At 37.6% G+C, this 14,052-nt stretch overlaps 1 protein-coding gene across 1 annotated transcript in view; it reads left to right on the top strand.

The window, feature by feature from the left end:
* XK (X-linked Kx blood group antigen, Kell and VPS13A binding protein) overlaps positions 1-13,483 on the top strand; it is a 48,451-nt gene extending 34,968 nt beyond the window's left edge. Inside the window, exon 3 of the mRNA XM_035287813.3 lies at positions 8,680-13,483. Coding sequence (XP_035143704.1) covers positions 8,680-9,506 — 827 coding nt within the window. The 3' untranslated portion in view covers positions 9,507-13,483. The remainder of the gene's footprint in view (positions 1-8,679) is intronic.
* Positions 13,484-14,052: the final 569 nt, after the last annotated feature.

A 14,052-nucleotide genomic window follows, 5' to 3' on the forward strand; every position in this document is an offset into this window, starting at 1 on the left:
CTGAGCTGCGCATCATGCCCTGCGCTGCCCAGACTATTGAACAGTACAGTCAGGATGGGTAAAGGTGATCCCATGAAACCAAAGGGCAAGATGTTTGCCTATGCCTTCTTTGTGCAGACGTGCAGGGAAGAACATAAGAAAAACCCAGAGGTCCCTGTCAATTTTGCAGAATTTTCCAAGAAATGCTCTGTGAGGTGGAAGACAATGTCTGGGAAAGTGAAATATATCTAAATTTGATGAAATAGCAAAGGTGGATAAAGTGTGCTATAATCGGGAAATGAAGGATTATAGACCAGCTAAGGGAGGCAAGAAGAAGAATCGTAATGTCCCAAAAGGCCACTGTCAGGATTCTTCCTGTTCTGCTCAGAATTCTGCCACAAGATCAAATCCACAAACCCTGGCATCTCTATTGGAGATGTGGCAAAAAAGCTGAGTGGGATGTGGAATAACCTAAATGACAGTGAAAAGCAACCTTATATCACTAAGGTGGCAAAGCTGAAGAAGTATGAGAAGGATGTTGCTGACTACAAGCCGAAAGGAAAGGTTGATGGTGCAAAGGGTCCTGCTAAAGTTGCATGGAAAAACGTGGAAGAGGAAGATGAAGAAGACGAGGAAGAAGAGGAGGAGGAGGAAGAGGATAAATAAAAAAACTGTTTATCTCTCTCCTTGTGAATACTTAGAGTAGGGGAGCGCCATAATTGACACATCTCTTATTTGAGAAGTGTCCGTTTCCCTCATTAGATTTAATTACAAAATTTGATCATGATCATATTGTAGTCTCTCAAAGTGCTCTAGAGATTGTCAGTAGTTTACATGAAGTGACCATGGGTGTCTGGAGCACCCTGAAACTGTATCAAAGTTGTACATATTTCCAAACATTTTTAAAATGAAAAGGCACTCTCATATTCTCCTCATTCTGTGCACTTTGCTGTTGGTGTGACGAGGCATTTAAAGATGTTTCTGGCATTTTTTTTTTATTTGTAAGGTGGTGTTAACTATATAGCTATTGGCTAGAAATCCTGAGTCATCAACTGTCTATATCTATAGTTTGTAAAAGGAACAAAACAACCAAGACAAACTCTTGATGCTCCTTGTTTGGCATTGAGGCTGTAGGGAAGATGCCTTTTGGAGGGGCTGTAGCTCAGTCATGCACTCTGAGGCTGGATCTGTTTACTCTGCAGTGGGCATCTGTTTAGCGCCAGGTTGTCTTGTTTCTGTATATAGTGACATAGCATTCTGCCACCATCTTAGCTGTGGATAAAGCGGGTCAGCTGGCATAAGAATTTTTTGTTTTGTTTTTGTTTTTTAGTTAAGTGAGGTAGTTTTTGAACTGTTTGTTTTTATACAAACTGTAAAACTCTTCATTGTCAGCAAAGTGAAGAGCCACTGCATCAATGAAAGTTCAAGAATCTTCTGTACTTAAACACAATTTGCAACGTTCTGTTATTTTTTTGTATGTTTAGAATGCTGAAATGTTTTTTGAAGTTAAATAAACAATATTACATTTTTAAAACTGTTCTCTATTATAACAGTCAGTTTCTGACTCACAACAGTGAACAAACCCCCACTCCATTGTATTTGGAGACTGGCCTCCCTATAAATATGGTAGCTTCCTTTATTACTCACTGGCCAGTTCACTTAGGGCTGAGATGAAGGAGAGGGCTACTTGAAGCTACTGCCTGCTTTTGTTTGTGTCTGAGTGGCATTAAGATGAAGTCTGGAGGAGCCAAGAGAAGGACATAGGCAAGGTTCAACAGCCTTCCAAGGTACAGGAAGGTGGGTGATTAGGACTGAGGCTGACTGCTAGGTTTAACTTTCTCTATTCCACCTCCACCCCCTATTTTGTGGGCCAAATGCATTGCTAAATAGCAATTTCAGACTGTATGTTGTTTCAGAAATTCAGGCCTTAGTTTTCCTCTTTCACCTCTACCCCCATGCTCCTGGCACATATCACGTTATTTGTGGTGCCCAACATTTGGGGTCTTGAGCCTGCTGCTTGTCTCCTGGAAGCCAGTGAGGGTATGTGGGATGGGGTCGTGGAGTAGGAGAAAGTATCTATCTTTTTGCTCCTACTTTACACCTTCAAAACACCAAATCCTCAAGGAAGATTGTAGGTTCCATCTTGGGACACCTGAGCTATAGGGCAGGCTAATGGAATCAACCATTTCTAAGCACTAAATGTATCATGAAAAGTTGAATGGCCTACTCACAAGTTTAGCTTGTTCACTGGAAATGTAGATTAATGTTCAATGTTTTTAAACTGGAAGAAGATTGGTTTGTGTGTCAGTGGTTATATTAGTGAGTAGAGTAAGATTTTATCCAGGTTGGAGTGAGGGGAGATGGCCACAATGGCAAGTGGTGACACTAAATGCCATTTTGAAGGCTGATATATACATACATCATTACTGTCTGTAGCAATGAATGATACAGTACTGTGTTGTGGGTGAGTGTTGCTATTGCCCAGCATTAATATTTGAGTGCATATGTTTGAGGCTATGAGACATGCAGAAGTGTTTTCGTGGTATTAATTTTAAGAGAAAGCAGCTTTTTCTTAAAATTCACTGTTCAGAAACTCATATGTCTGGAGGCGGTGTCCTCTCTACCCTCTCAGGTCCTGGATGAGTACAGGTTATGGTCACGGTGACAGCCTGATCTCTATATATTCATATCAATTCCTTCTCCCTTCAGAACTGTTTATCCTAAATGTGTTCTGTGGTTCTAAAAAATGACCACTAATTTAAAAAACTCAGTTGTGAGGTTTGCCCAGAGGCACTTGTTCCAGAATTGCCCCTCCTGCTTCAGCTATGTCCTTGTAATTTGGTATTCTAAGCTAAAGCTTCTGCTTCCCAATCCATGATGTGCTAGGCCAAGATTTGGGAGCTGTGGCCAGCCTTGTCAAATGTGAAAAAGAAACAACCTGTAGTGAAAAAAGAGTGATTTGTTAAGTAGTGCCCATCTACCTTGTAACTAGACATACTAACCAGGGAAGGGCAAAGGATGGAAAGGGGTAACTTGTGCTTCCAAAGTAGCTAAGCAGAAGTGGCAAAGCAGTTTAGCCAAATGATCTTTGATTTAGCAAACACTGAGTTTTGAAGAGGCTGTCAAGTTGAGACTAGTTGGTCCATTAGCTGGTGCAGCAAGACCACTCACTACTCAATGTTTTCACACTGTCACAAGGTTGCTCCTCTAATGGAATAATAACCTAGTTTCTCTGAGATGCTGTAAGTGGCATGGTGTTACCTAAGGCTTAGGCTTAGCTTGATTTTTGGGCCCACTGTATGTGTTCTTAAGATGCCAACCTGCTGCTCTTTTTTTTTCCATTTAAAAAGATAGTACCTATTCCCTCTAACCACCTCACCCCATTCATGAATGACATTTTATCCTTTGGAAAGAACAAGGCTGTGATGAAGTGACTATTGTCTGTTTCTCCTGTGTGTGTGTCTGTTCTTGTCACAAATGTATTTTGGAATGTTAGATGCATTCATTTTTCTGTAATTAAGTTTCTTAATCACTCTTCCCCCCGCCGCAAAAAAGACTCTTTTCATTTAGTTGAAAAAAAAAAAAACGATAAGAATTACTGACTCTCAGAAATCTGGTGGTATTTCTAATTTTCAGAAGCTTTCTATGCTAACTTTCTCCAGCTTCCCTCTGCCACTGCACTCCATATCTCCCTTGGCTTCCCCAGTTTCCCCTTTTAAGTCATTCACTAATTTTTTTGAAAAGTCTATTCCACAAAAGCATTTCATAAGTTCAGTCATTTTATTGAAGGTTCAATATCTACAGAGAGTAATCATAATACAGAAAACAACCATCTACAATCCTCCATCTTACAGGCAGCCTCTGTTATCTCTTTCAAAGCAACACACAAACTGTTCCCTTGTCCTATAAATAGAATTCCCTTCCTAAGAGGAATTCTGGGGAAGGAATATTCTCCATAACTTTACATACAGATTAAGTTTTTGGTGTCATCAGGAAATGAGCAAATGCATGCCTAGTGACAATTAATTTCTCTGTGAAATAGGAAGATTCATTTGGAAAGAGTTCATTTGGCTGGAATTGGGTAAGAGGAAGCTTTAGGAGTGTGCCAAGGGTTTAAAATATTGCCAAAGCCTTCCTTTTAGCTTTACCTACAGTAATGTCTTCCCTTCTAATAAAGATGAAAACAGCAAAATGCCTCCATCCATACAAACACGTAAGAAATGAGATTAGGATTACTAGGGGATGTTAGACTTCTGTGAAATGCCACTTAAATAGGCAGAACTGCCAATTTATCCCCTTTTGTGTTGGCTGTGTGAAGATAAGATTGGGAAATATTGTCAGGGAACTTTCCTCCATTTAAGTCTGAGTAAGTAGGTATTTGCATGAGCATCATCCTCGTCGTTCATTAGATGACAGCTTAATTTCTAGAGCTGGAAATGTACATTGGAAGCATTTTGTACAAACTTCTTATCTCCCAAGTGTTTCTCCCTCCCTGACCCCATTTCTGTCTGTGACATTTTGTAGTGAGCACTCAACAGTAAGAATGATGATTGAAGCCAGTGATTTCAAAATAATTTCTATGCATTCTCAGAAGGTTTCTGGGGTTGATTAAGCACTACCTGGGTAATAATTGCCTATTTCTCTTGATGGAGAAAAAGATGTAATTTGAAAATAATTGAACAAGAGAAAAATGAATAGATACTTGAAAAAGCTATGTAGGCCATAGTATTGCTTAAAGCAGTAAATATTTTGGAGTTAAAATACCATAAATATAATGATATAAATACTGTGTATGTGTGACCACATAACTTAGATTTTAATAATTTATGCTTAGCTCATCTTCCACACTTGAAGTATTTTTCTTATATTGGAGAAAACATAATGACTATAAAAATGATTTAATACTGGATCCTTTGAATTTGGAAATTTGTAACCACACATACATGTATAAGTAATATACAAAGTATATCACTAATATGTTCTGCTTTACAATGCTCCATTGAATTAGCCTCTCAGGAAAAATAACTTAGTCCAGTTACTTCCCAGTCAACTCAGGTAAGGGTGTTTCTATCTTTTAAATTTGATTAGTAGATCCCAGTCTTTCCAGTGAATTACATCATTAATTAAAGTCAGTGCCAAAAGACTATGAGAAAAACTGATGCTTTGAGTAAAACTGAACTTCTCCCAGGCAAATAAATAAGAAAGCTTCGGAGTTTTTATGTCCACCATCTATAGATGTTTTTCCATTTATTCAGAACCTAAGTAATAAAAACCTTTATTCCTATGCATTTTAAATTGTCCATTTAGATAGAGATAATTACGTTGCATGGACTGAGTTACATAGTATTGAATTTTAAGAAGTTGGCATGGATAAAGCTACAGCAATCAAGACAGTGTAGTAGTGGCAAAAGAATAAACAAATAGATCAAGGGAACATAATAGAGAGCCTAGAAATAGACCCACATAACAGTCAACTGATCTTTGATAAAGGAACAAATGCAATACAATGGAGAAATGATAATCTTTAAGACTCTAGACACAGACCTTACACACTTCACACACACACACACACACATACACACACAAGAACAGAACGGATCACAGACCTAAATGCAGAATACAAATCTATAAAATTCCTAGAAGATAACATAGGAAAAAATGTAAATGACCTTGGGTTTGGTGATTGCTTTGTAGCTACAACACCAAAGGCATGATGCATGAAAGAACTGATAAGCTGAACTTCATTAAAATTAAAAATTCCTGCTCTACAGAAGACACTGTCAAGAGGATGAAAAGACAAATGACAGACTGAAAGAATATATTTGCAAAAGTCTTATCTGATAAAGGGCTGTTATGCAAAATGTACAAAGAACTCTTAAAACTCAACAATAAGAAAACAAACAACCAGATTTTTTTTTAAAGTGGGTCAAAGACCTTAACAGACATCTTGCCAGAGATAGACAGATTGCAAATACACATATGAAAAAATTCTCCATATTACGTGTCATCAGGGAAATACAAATTAAAACTGATGAGGTACTACTATATATCTATTGCAATGGAATATCATTTGGCCTTAAAAAATAAGGAAATGTTGCCATTTCTCAATAACATGAATAAACCTGGAGGGCATTATACTAGGTGAGATAACCTAGACATGGAAAGAAATATACTGCATGATCTCACTTATATGTATAATCTACAAAAGTCAAATTGATAGAACCAGAGAATAGAATGGCAGTTACTAGGGACAGGGATGGGTCTGGGAAATAGGAAGATGACGATCAAAGGATACAATGTTTCAGTTATGTCAGATAAATAAGTTCTAGAGATATAATGTACAGCATGTTGACTACACTTAATAATACCATATATATACTTGAAATTTTCTAAGTGTTCTCACACAAAAAAGGTAACTACATGAGGTGATAGGTAAATTAATTAGCTTGACGATAGTCATCATTTTACAGTATATTTGTATATCAAAATATTATGTTGTATACCTTAAGTATATTGGCAAAAAATCAGAACACTGACTACACAAAATACTGGTGAGGCTGTGGAGCAACAGGAGCTCTCATTAATAGCTGTTGGGAATGCAAAATGGTACAATCATTTTGGAATACAGCTGGGAGGTTTCTTACAAAATTATACATGCTCTTACTCTACGATCCAGCAAACAAATCACACCCGTGGGTATTTACCCAAAGGAATCGAAAACTTATGTCCCTCCAAAAATCTACATATGGATGTTTATAACAAATTTATTCATAACTGTCAAAACATAGAAGCAACCAAGATGTCCTTTAACAAGTGAATGGATAAATAAATTGTACATCCAGATAATGGACTATTATTCAGCACTAAAAAGAAATTGGCAATCAAGCCATGAAAAGATATGGTGAAGAAAACTTAAATGTACATTACTAAGTGAAAAAAGTCAATCTGAGAAGGCCACATACTGTATGATTTCAACTATATAACATTCTGGAAAATGTAAGACTATGGAGACAATAAAAAGATCAGTGGTTTCCAGGAGCTGGAGACAAGGGAGGGATGAATAGGTGGAGAACAGAGGATTTTTAGAGCACTTAAACTGCTCTTTATGATACCGTAATGGTGGCTATGTATCATTATACATTTGTCCAATGTATAACGTCCAGTGTACTCATAGGATGTACAATGCTAAGAGTGAACCCTAATGTCAACTGCAGACTTTGAATGATAAAAGTTGTAAAAAATGTACCACTCTGGTGGGCAATGGGGGTTGTTGATATGTTTGTGTGGGGTCAGGGAATATATGGGAAATTTCTGTACCTTCTGCTCAACTTTGCTGTGAACCTAAAATTACTTAAAAATAAAGATAATTAAAATAAATAAATAAACATTTCCAGATATTTTTAAAAAATGAAGCAGCAGGCATAGAAAGGTATTATCTCAATTTTATGGGTAAAAAAACAGAACCCAGAGAGGTTGCCATTTTTTCAGTGTAAACTGGTGAGGCAAGAATAAAACAAGAGCCAGATTGTCGTTTCCTAACTCATAGCCCTGCTTCCCATCCTTACTTGTGCCAGTATTTAGAGATGGTGGCAGCCTGTAGTAAGTAGTTTTGACCACAGTCTACTTAACGGTTAGCAGCATATATCTTAGATAATACAAATCAAGGCCAACAGTGCTGTGCTCTGGAATGTAATACCACATTCCGTTTAAATGAGCCACATCTTATCTCCTCTTCAGCTTCTATTATAAACTGGATAAACCCATTACCCATTAGTCATTTTAAGAAATAAACAGCTAGAATTGAGACTTCTTGAAACGCTAAGGACTTTCAGCCCAAGACAGATTGACTCTCAGTAACAGTGAAGTTCTCATTTGTTCAGCTTTCCACAGAATTTAAGAATGCAACCTCAATGAGCATTCTATAGCCAGTGTATCAGTTTAAAAGATCCTGCAGATATAGAGGAACATACTGAGCAACTTATTACTGAGTGTCTTCTGTTTGTATATCTACTGCTGTTATGTGCTCAGGAACATCAAGAGGAAATATAAGATTTGGTTGGTCGGTCTTGATTCCCCAGAAGCTTAGAAGCCAATTGAGGAATCAAAACACACCATATAAAGGACTCTAGATATTCAGATAGGCCCAGATGAGGCCAGGAAGGTATTTTAGTGTGAGTTACCTGGAAGCAGACCCTAAAAGAAGAATTTCAGTGCATGTATTTTGGGAGGAAGTTGTAAGGAGTGTGGGAGAAGAAAAATGAGGCAAGGAAGGGAAGGCAGCCAATAAAGGGATACAACTATTAGACGACTATCACCATGGATGACTAGACGTTAATCCATTGAGGAAATACTAGGAAATGGCATAGAACACATGCCTCAGAGATATTCTATCTAAGGGTTGGGGAAGCCATGGTACTTGTATTCCCACTCTTAATCTGCACTGGAATTGGGGCATTGAAGGTGCTCCCAGGAGTATGAATTCTTGGCACTTCAGCCTGCCAGGCATCTGGACACAGCAGCTTTCTACAGTTCTGGAAAACATACTCAAGCACAGTGGACAGACGCTAACAACTGGAAGTCAGGCTGTGCACATAAAACAAAAGAGTCCAAGGAATGCAGGTGGAGTGCTGACAGAGTATCTGCTGCAGTAGGATTCCTAGTGGAGGTGAGACTTGACAATACTTTCTCTTTTCTCTCCAGGTCTCCTCATGACCATATCCCTGTTGTCCATTGTGTATGGAGCCTTGCGATGTAACATCCTAGCCATCAAAATCAAGTACGATGAATATGAAGTCAAAGTGAAGCCTCTGGCATACGTCTGTATCTTCCTGTGGAGGAGCTTTGAGATTGCCACTCGAGTTGTAGTCCTGGTCCTCTTTACCTCCATCCTGAAGACCTGGGTGGTAGTTATAATACTCATCAACTTCTTCAGCTTCTTCTTGTACCCCTGGATCCTCTTCTGGTACAGTGGTTCCCCATTCCCTGAGAACATAGAGAAAGCCCTCAGTCGGGTGGGCACCACCATTGTACTATGCTTTCTAACTTTACTCTATACTGGTATCAACATGTTCTGCTGGTCTGCTGTACAGTTGAAAATAGACAGCCCTGACCTTATCAGCAAGTCCCATAATTGGTACCAGTTACTGGTGTATTACATGATGAGATTCATTGAGAATGCCATCCTCCTCCTCCTCTGGTATCTTTTCAAGACTGACATCTATATGTATGTGTGCGCACCTCTGTTGGTTCTGCAGCTGCTCATTGCATACTGCACAGCCATTCTCTTCATGCTTGTGTTCTATCAGTTCTTCCACCCTTGCAAAAAGCTCTTTTCCACCAGTGTTGTTGAAGGCTTTCAGAGGTGGGTGAGATGTTTTTGCTGGGCCTGCAGGCAGCAAAAATCCTGTGAGCCAATAGGAAAGGCAGATCTACAGTCATCCAGAGATAGAGATGAGACACCTTCTAGCAGTAAAACAAGTCCTGAGCCTAGTCAGTTAATGAATGCCGAAGATCTCTGCTCTGCTTAATGGGACCCAAGGTCTCAGGGCACAGACATATTATTTTCTGGGTTTGATACCTGTTATTCATATAAATAATTAGCCCTGCACAGGGAACAAGGCAGGAAGTTAGCTGTCAACTCCTTGTGAGCTGCTTCTCTTTATAGAGCTCTTGAGTATGTAGAACTGTATGGGAAGAAGCCAGGGAAACCTCTGAGTGTTGAAGGGGCAGCCCAAGACATCACAGTTCACAGGTAACCATGTTATGTCCTTTTCACTGACAAGTTACCCCTGAAATCTGAGTTGTACTGGTTAAATGCATCAGGTGGAATGAGGAGAGGGGCTTACCTGTTCTCTAGTTTTCCAGACTGTTGGTTTGGGTAACCTGAAGATTTATTATCCCTGAACATAATTTTCACCCAAGAGCTGTCCTGGTGACCAAAAAACGTTACTAGAGTTTGCCATCAATAATATCATTCCAGTCAGAGCTTTCAGGGAGGGCTATTCAAGTTTGGTTTTTGAATAGATAGATGTTTCATATTCATCTCATTAGGGCTTTTTGTACATAGCCAACTGTAGCTACCCTGGCATGCTGTCTCTAATTGATTCAAGAGTCTAGATTTGGAGACTTTATTCCTTAGCATCCATGGATGCAGAAATGAATAATAAATTTGGCTATGGAAGCCCTGGAATTTTAGGAAAGTTGTGATTCTTTGATATTTTGGTGAAATTCTGGATCAGGAGGGGTGTTAAAACATCAAAATTATGGAGGCTTATATAAGTAGAATTCTTACTATCTTACTCCTCCTCCCCCATCTTTGCCTGTCAGGAACATTTTAGACAAGAGTTACCTTTGTTAATTTAAGGGTTTGTTTTTTGTTTTTGTTTTTATTTTTTTAGAAAACCTGATAGAAATCTCTCACCCAGTTCAGGTATATAGGGAATTTTCCTTTTCATTATTTGAAGGAAGAGGGTTTTCCTCACCACCACCCATAATTAGAGATTGACTTCAGAAACTTTTCTAAATTATAAAGACGAATGACCAGAAAATTTTTGTCTTTCATTGAATGAAATTTGATTTAGCATAATCATGAGTTAATTTGATAAAGATCTCCAGTTTTATTCTTTGACACGCTTTAATGTTCTATATATTTTTTCCTTTAATCTGAGACCCTATTTGTTTCGTAAAAGAAGATTGGTTAGCATATCCTCAATTGTCTTGGAAAAAATGCCTAGATCTAGTACCATTATTTCTATCATTAAAATCTTGAAAATGAATTACTTGAAAACAGGTGACCATAAAGATTATACCAATTTAGAATGAATATTAGAGTAAAGTATGAGAAATTTACAAAAGGGCTCTATTTAAGGACTCGATTTTATCATATGGAATAGGGATCCATTCTCTATGTTAACCTACAAAACATATTTATCTGGCCATTGCACTTCTGATAATTTTCATTTTTAATTCTTCATGGTGTCAAATTTTTAAGTAATTTCATGCACACAGGTGAAAATGCAATTTAGTAATCAGTTTCTACTACATTCAGAGGTCAAGGAAACTGCATATATTCTTTCACAAGGCATCTATATTGTTTAACATTTATAGAGTTCATAGAAATACATCAATAAGCTCCTAAACTATACAGCCTCAATTTCAGTTTTTCGCATATGAAATGTTTTTTGTTTATCAATATTTGTGGTTTAACTTTGTGGGGATGCCCAGACAGTAGATCATTTTTTGTCTATATTTTACCAAATAAGAATAACACTCAGGCCCGGTGCGGTGGCTCAAGCCTGTAATCCCAGCACTTTGGGAGGCCGAGGCGGGTGGATCACGAGCTCAAGAGATTGAGACCATCCTGGTCAACATGGTGAAACCCCGTCTCTACTAATAATACAAAAAATTAGCTGGGCGTGGTGGCACGTGCCTGTAATCCCAGCTACTCGGGAGGCTGAGGCAGGAGAATTGCCTGAACCCAGGAGGCGGAGGTTGCAGTGAGCCGAGATTGCACCATTGCACTCCAGCCTGGGTAACGAGCGAAACTCCGTCTCAAAAAAAAAAAAAAAAAAAGAATAACACTCAAGACTATGTTTTCCATTCCAACACATCACTTACCACTTTCACTATTTTTAATAGGCCTAAAATAGTGAGCATATATAACAAAATGATACTTCATACAACATATACTTCCATGCACTCTCCATGTAATCACATATATGCATAGATACACAATTGTAATACATAAAACACCCTTGAAAATATATAATGATTTGGAGTAAAATAAAACTACCATGTTAACACATCATTTTTTTGTTTTTTCTAATTAACAAAAGGACTCTATAAATGATTAGGAGAGCAGTAATGGAATTCTTTAGTCATTTCAAGTGTGTATTTGTATCACACCAGTTACTTGTGTTCATTGACACCAAATATTTTCAAGCTTTTTGTCAGGCATTCTTGCCTTGAGGTTTTGCAGTAGCAAGTGATAGGGATGATAGTGCTCCCTTTTCACCTGAGATGCCTTCAGCTCATACCTTGGGAGTGAGGTGTGGGAGTAGCCACCAGCTTACCACTGACTAGGCACGTTAAGAATTAGACAAGGATGGAGAGACTGGTTTTTTCCAGTCTTGGCTTGGAAGCTTGTTTCAAAAACCATTACAAAATCTCAACCTTCAAATACATTTTAAATCACTTTAATTTAGAATATAGGTGAGCAACTTGAGTGATCCCAAACCAAACTGACAGTGCTGGTTTGTCAGACACCCAGAGCTCACTTCACACATTTATAAGGACAGAGATTTGGTAACTCATTTGGGCATTTGGTCAGTTTTAACCCCTGATATACAGGTATTCCAGCTTTGGGGACATGTATGTCCATTCACTTTTGGGGAGAGATATCACTACTTTCTTTCTGTGTGGTGAAAGCATAAGCCATGGTGAACTGATAATTTTTGTTTTTAAATTATTTATATTACTGAATTGGCAAAATTACAGTTCACACTTCAGAGCTACATTGTCCTATGGGCATAAAACAAACCAGCAAATTTTCTCATGCATTTGAAGTTAAAATGTGTTTTTCAGTTATAATTTCAATTTTTAAATTTTTTGGTGCTTTGTCTAATTAATTACATGCCATAATTTGTCAGAATAGCTGCTTCAACTGAATTGCTATCATTCGGCTGGATGGGAGTGAACTATGTCCTCAAAATATATTGAAATAAGTTTGTCAAACATGTTTAGACTTTCTCTCATTGCTGTAGACAGGCCAGTGTAGAGATTGGCATATCCCTGTCCAGTCCTACAACTTAATTCCTCTATGCCTCAGTTTCCCCATTATACACTTGTCCAACCTACCTCAAAGGTTGTCAGAAAGATCAAATTAAATAATAGATGTGAAAATGCTTCGACAATGTTTTTAAGTGCTATGCATATTTATAGAGTTGTTATTATAGTTATTCAAATCCATAAAAAGGTTATTATTTTTTTTTTACTGTTTGAAAAGAAATATGTAGTGTCATTCATAGGAGTTCCTGAGTGGATATGTGAATCTTTGGTCTTCTTGGCAGGTGCCCTTTCTCTTACCACCAGTTGCTTACAAAAATTAGCACCCAAACACATGGCACTTGGAGGAAAAAGACCCACTAAATCTGATAAAGTACTTTCTGGTGGCAAATGAATTTTTCATTTTAGTATAGTTTTCTATAAAGCATATAACAACATCTTTTGATAATTGTTCTTTACAACTTGAATGCTGATTCAAGGCATTAATTGGATGTGAGTTTAATCTTTTCAGCCTTGCAAATGGGAAAATATACATTAAAATTCATTGTCAAATACAGCATTTCTTTGGAAACCACCTTAAAACATTAGTGCTATGGTTATGAGTGTATGTGCCAGTACTTACCATTGTGAATATGAGCTTTCATTGACTGCTTCTCTGCAGTCATTAATGCTAATAAATATTGTTATGTTTCTTCATATAATAAATTAATTTTTTAATTTCTCCTTGTATTTCATTCCTTACACAATTCTTACATGGCCTTTTAACTTCAGGGACTATTTTTAAAACAAATTTTTAAATGGTTTCCTTGTGACTAATTACAGTTTTATAACCTCACCTGGAAATTCTTCCTGTAGGCTGAGAAATTTGAGAGTGCTAAGATTCGGCGTTGCAGGACAACAACAGTCCATGAAAACTCCTCTGATTGTTTTATAAATATTTACTCCATTTGTTAAAAACTACACTTCTGGATACTAAGATTCTGTTCAGTTATCCATTAGTTGCCATGCACAATACAAAAATGGAGGCAATATACATCTCTTCTAGACAAACAAATATATGCTGATTCAGAAATATAAAGCACCAAAGAAATGGCTTGGTATTAACATAAATAATCAAATGTAAATGGTTGGGAAAAACATCAGTCAGTAAAGGAGTCATTTCAGAGCATGAGAGAGACATGGACTGTTTCAATAATTTGTTTGCTTCTGAAGGTGGCCTTGGAATTTGCAAAGACCCATGAAACCATCATCACAATCAAGATAATAGACATGTTCATCACCTCTAAAAGT

Source organism: Callithrix jacchus, chromosome X (genome assembly GCF_049354715.1).
Source record: "Callithrix jacchus isolate 240 chromosome X, calJac240_pri, whole genome shotgun sequence".
NCBI lineage: Eukaryota > Metazoa > Chordata > Mammalia > Primates > Cebidae > Callithrix > Callithrix jacchus.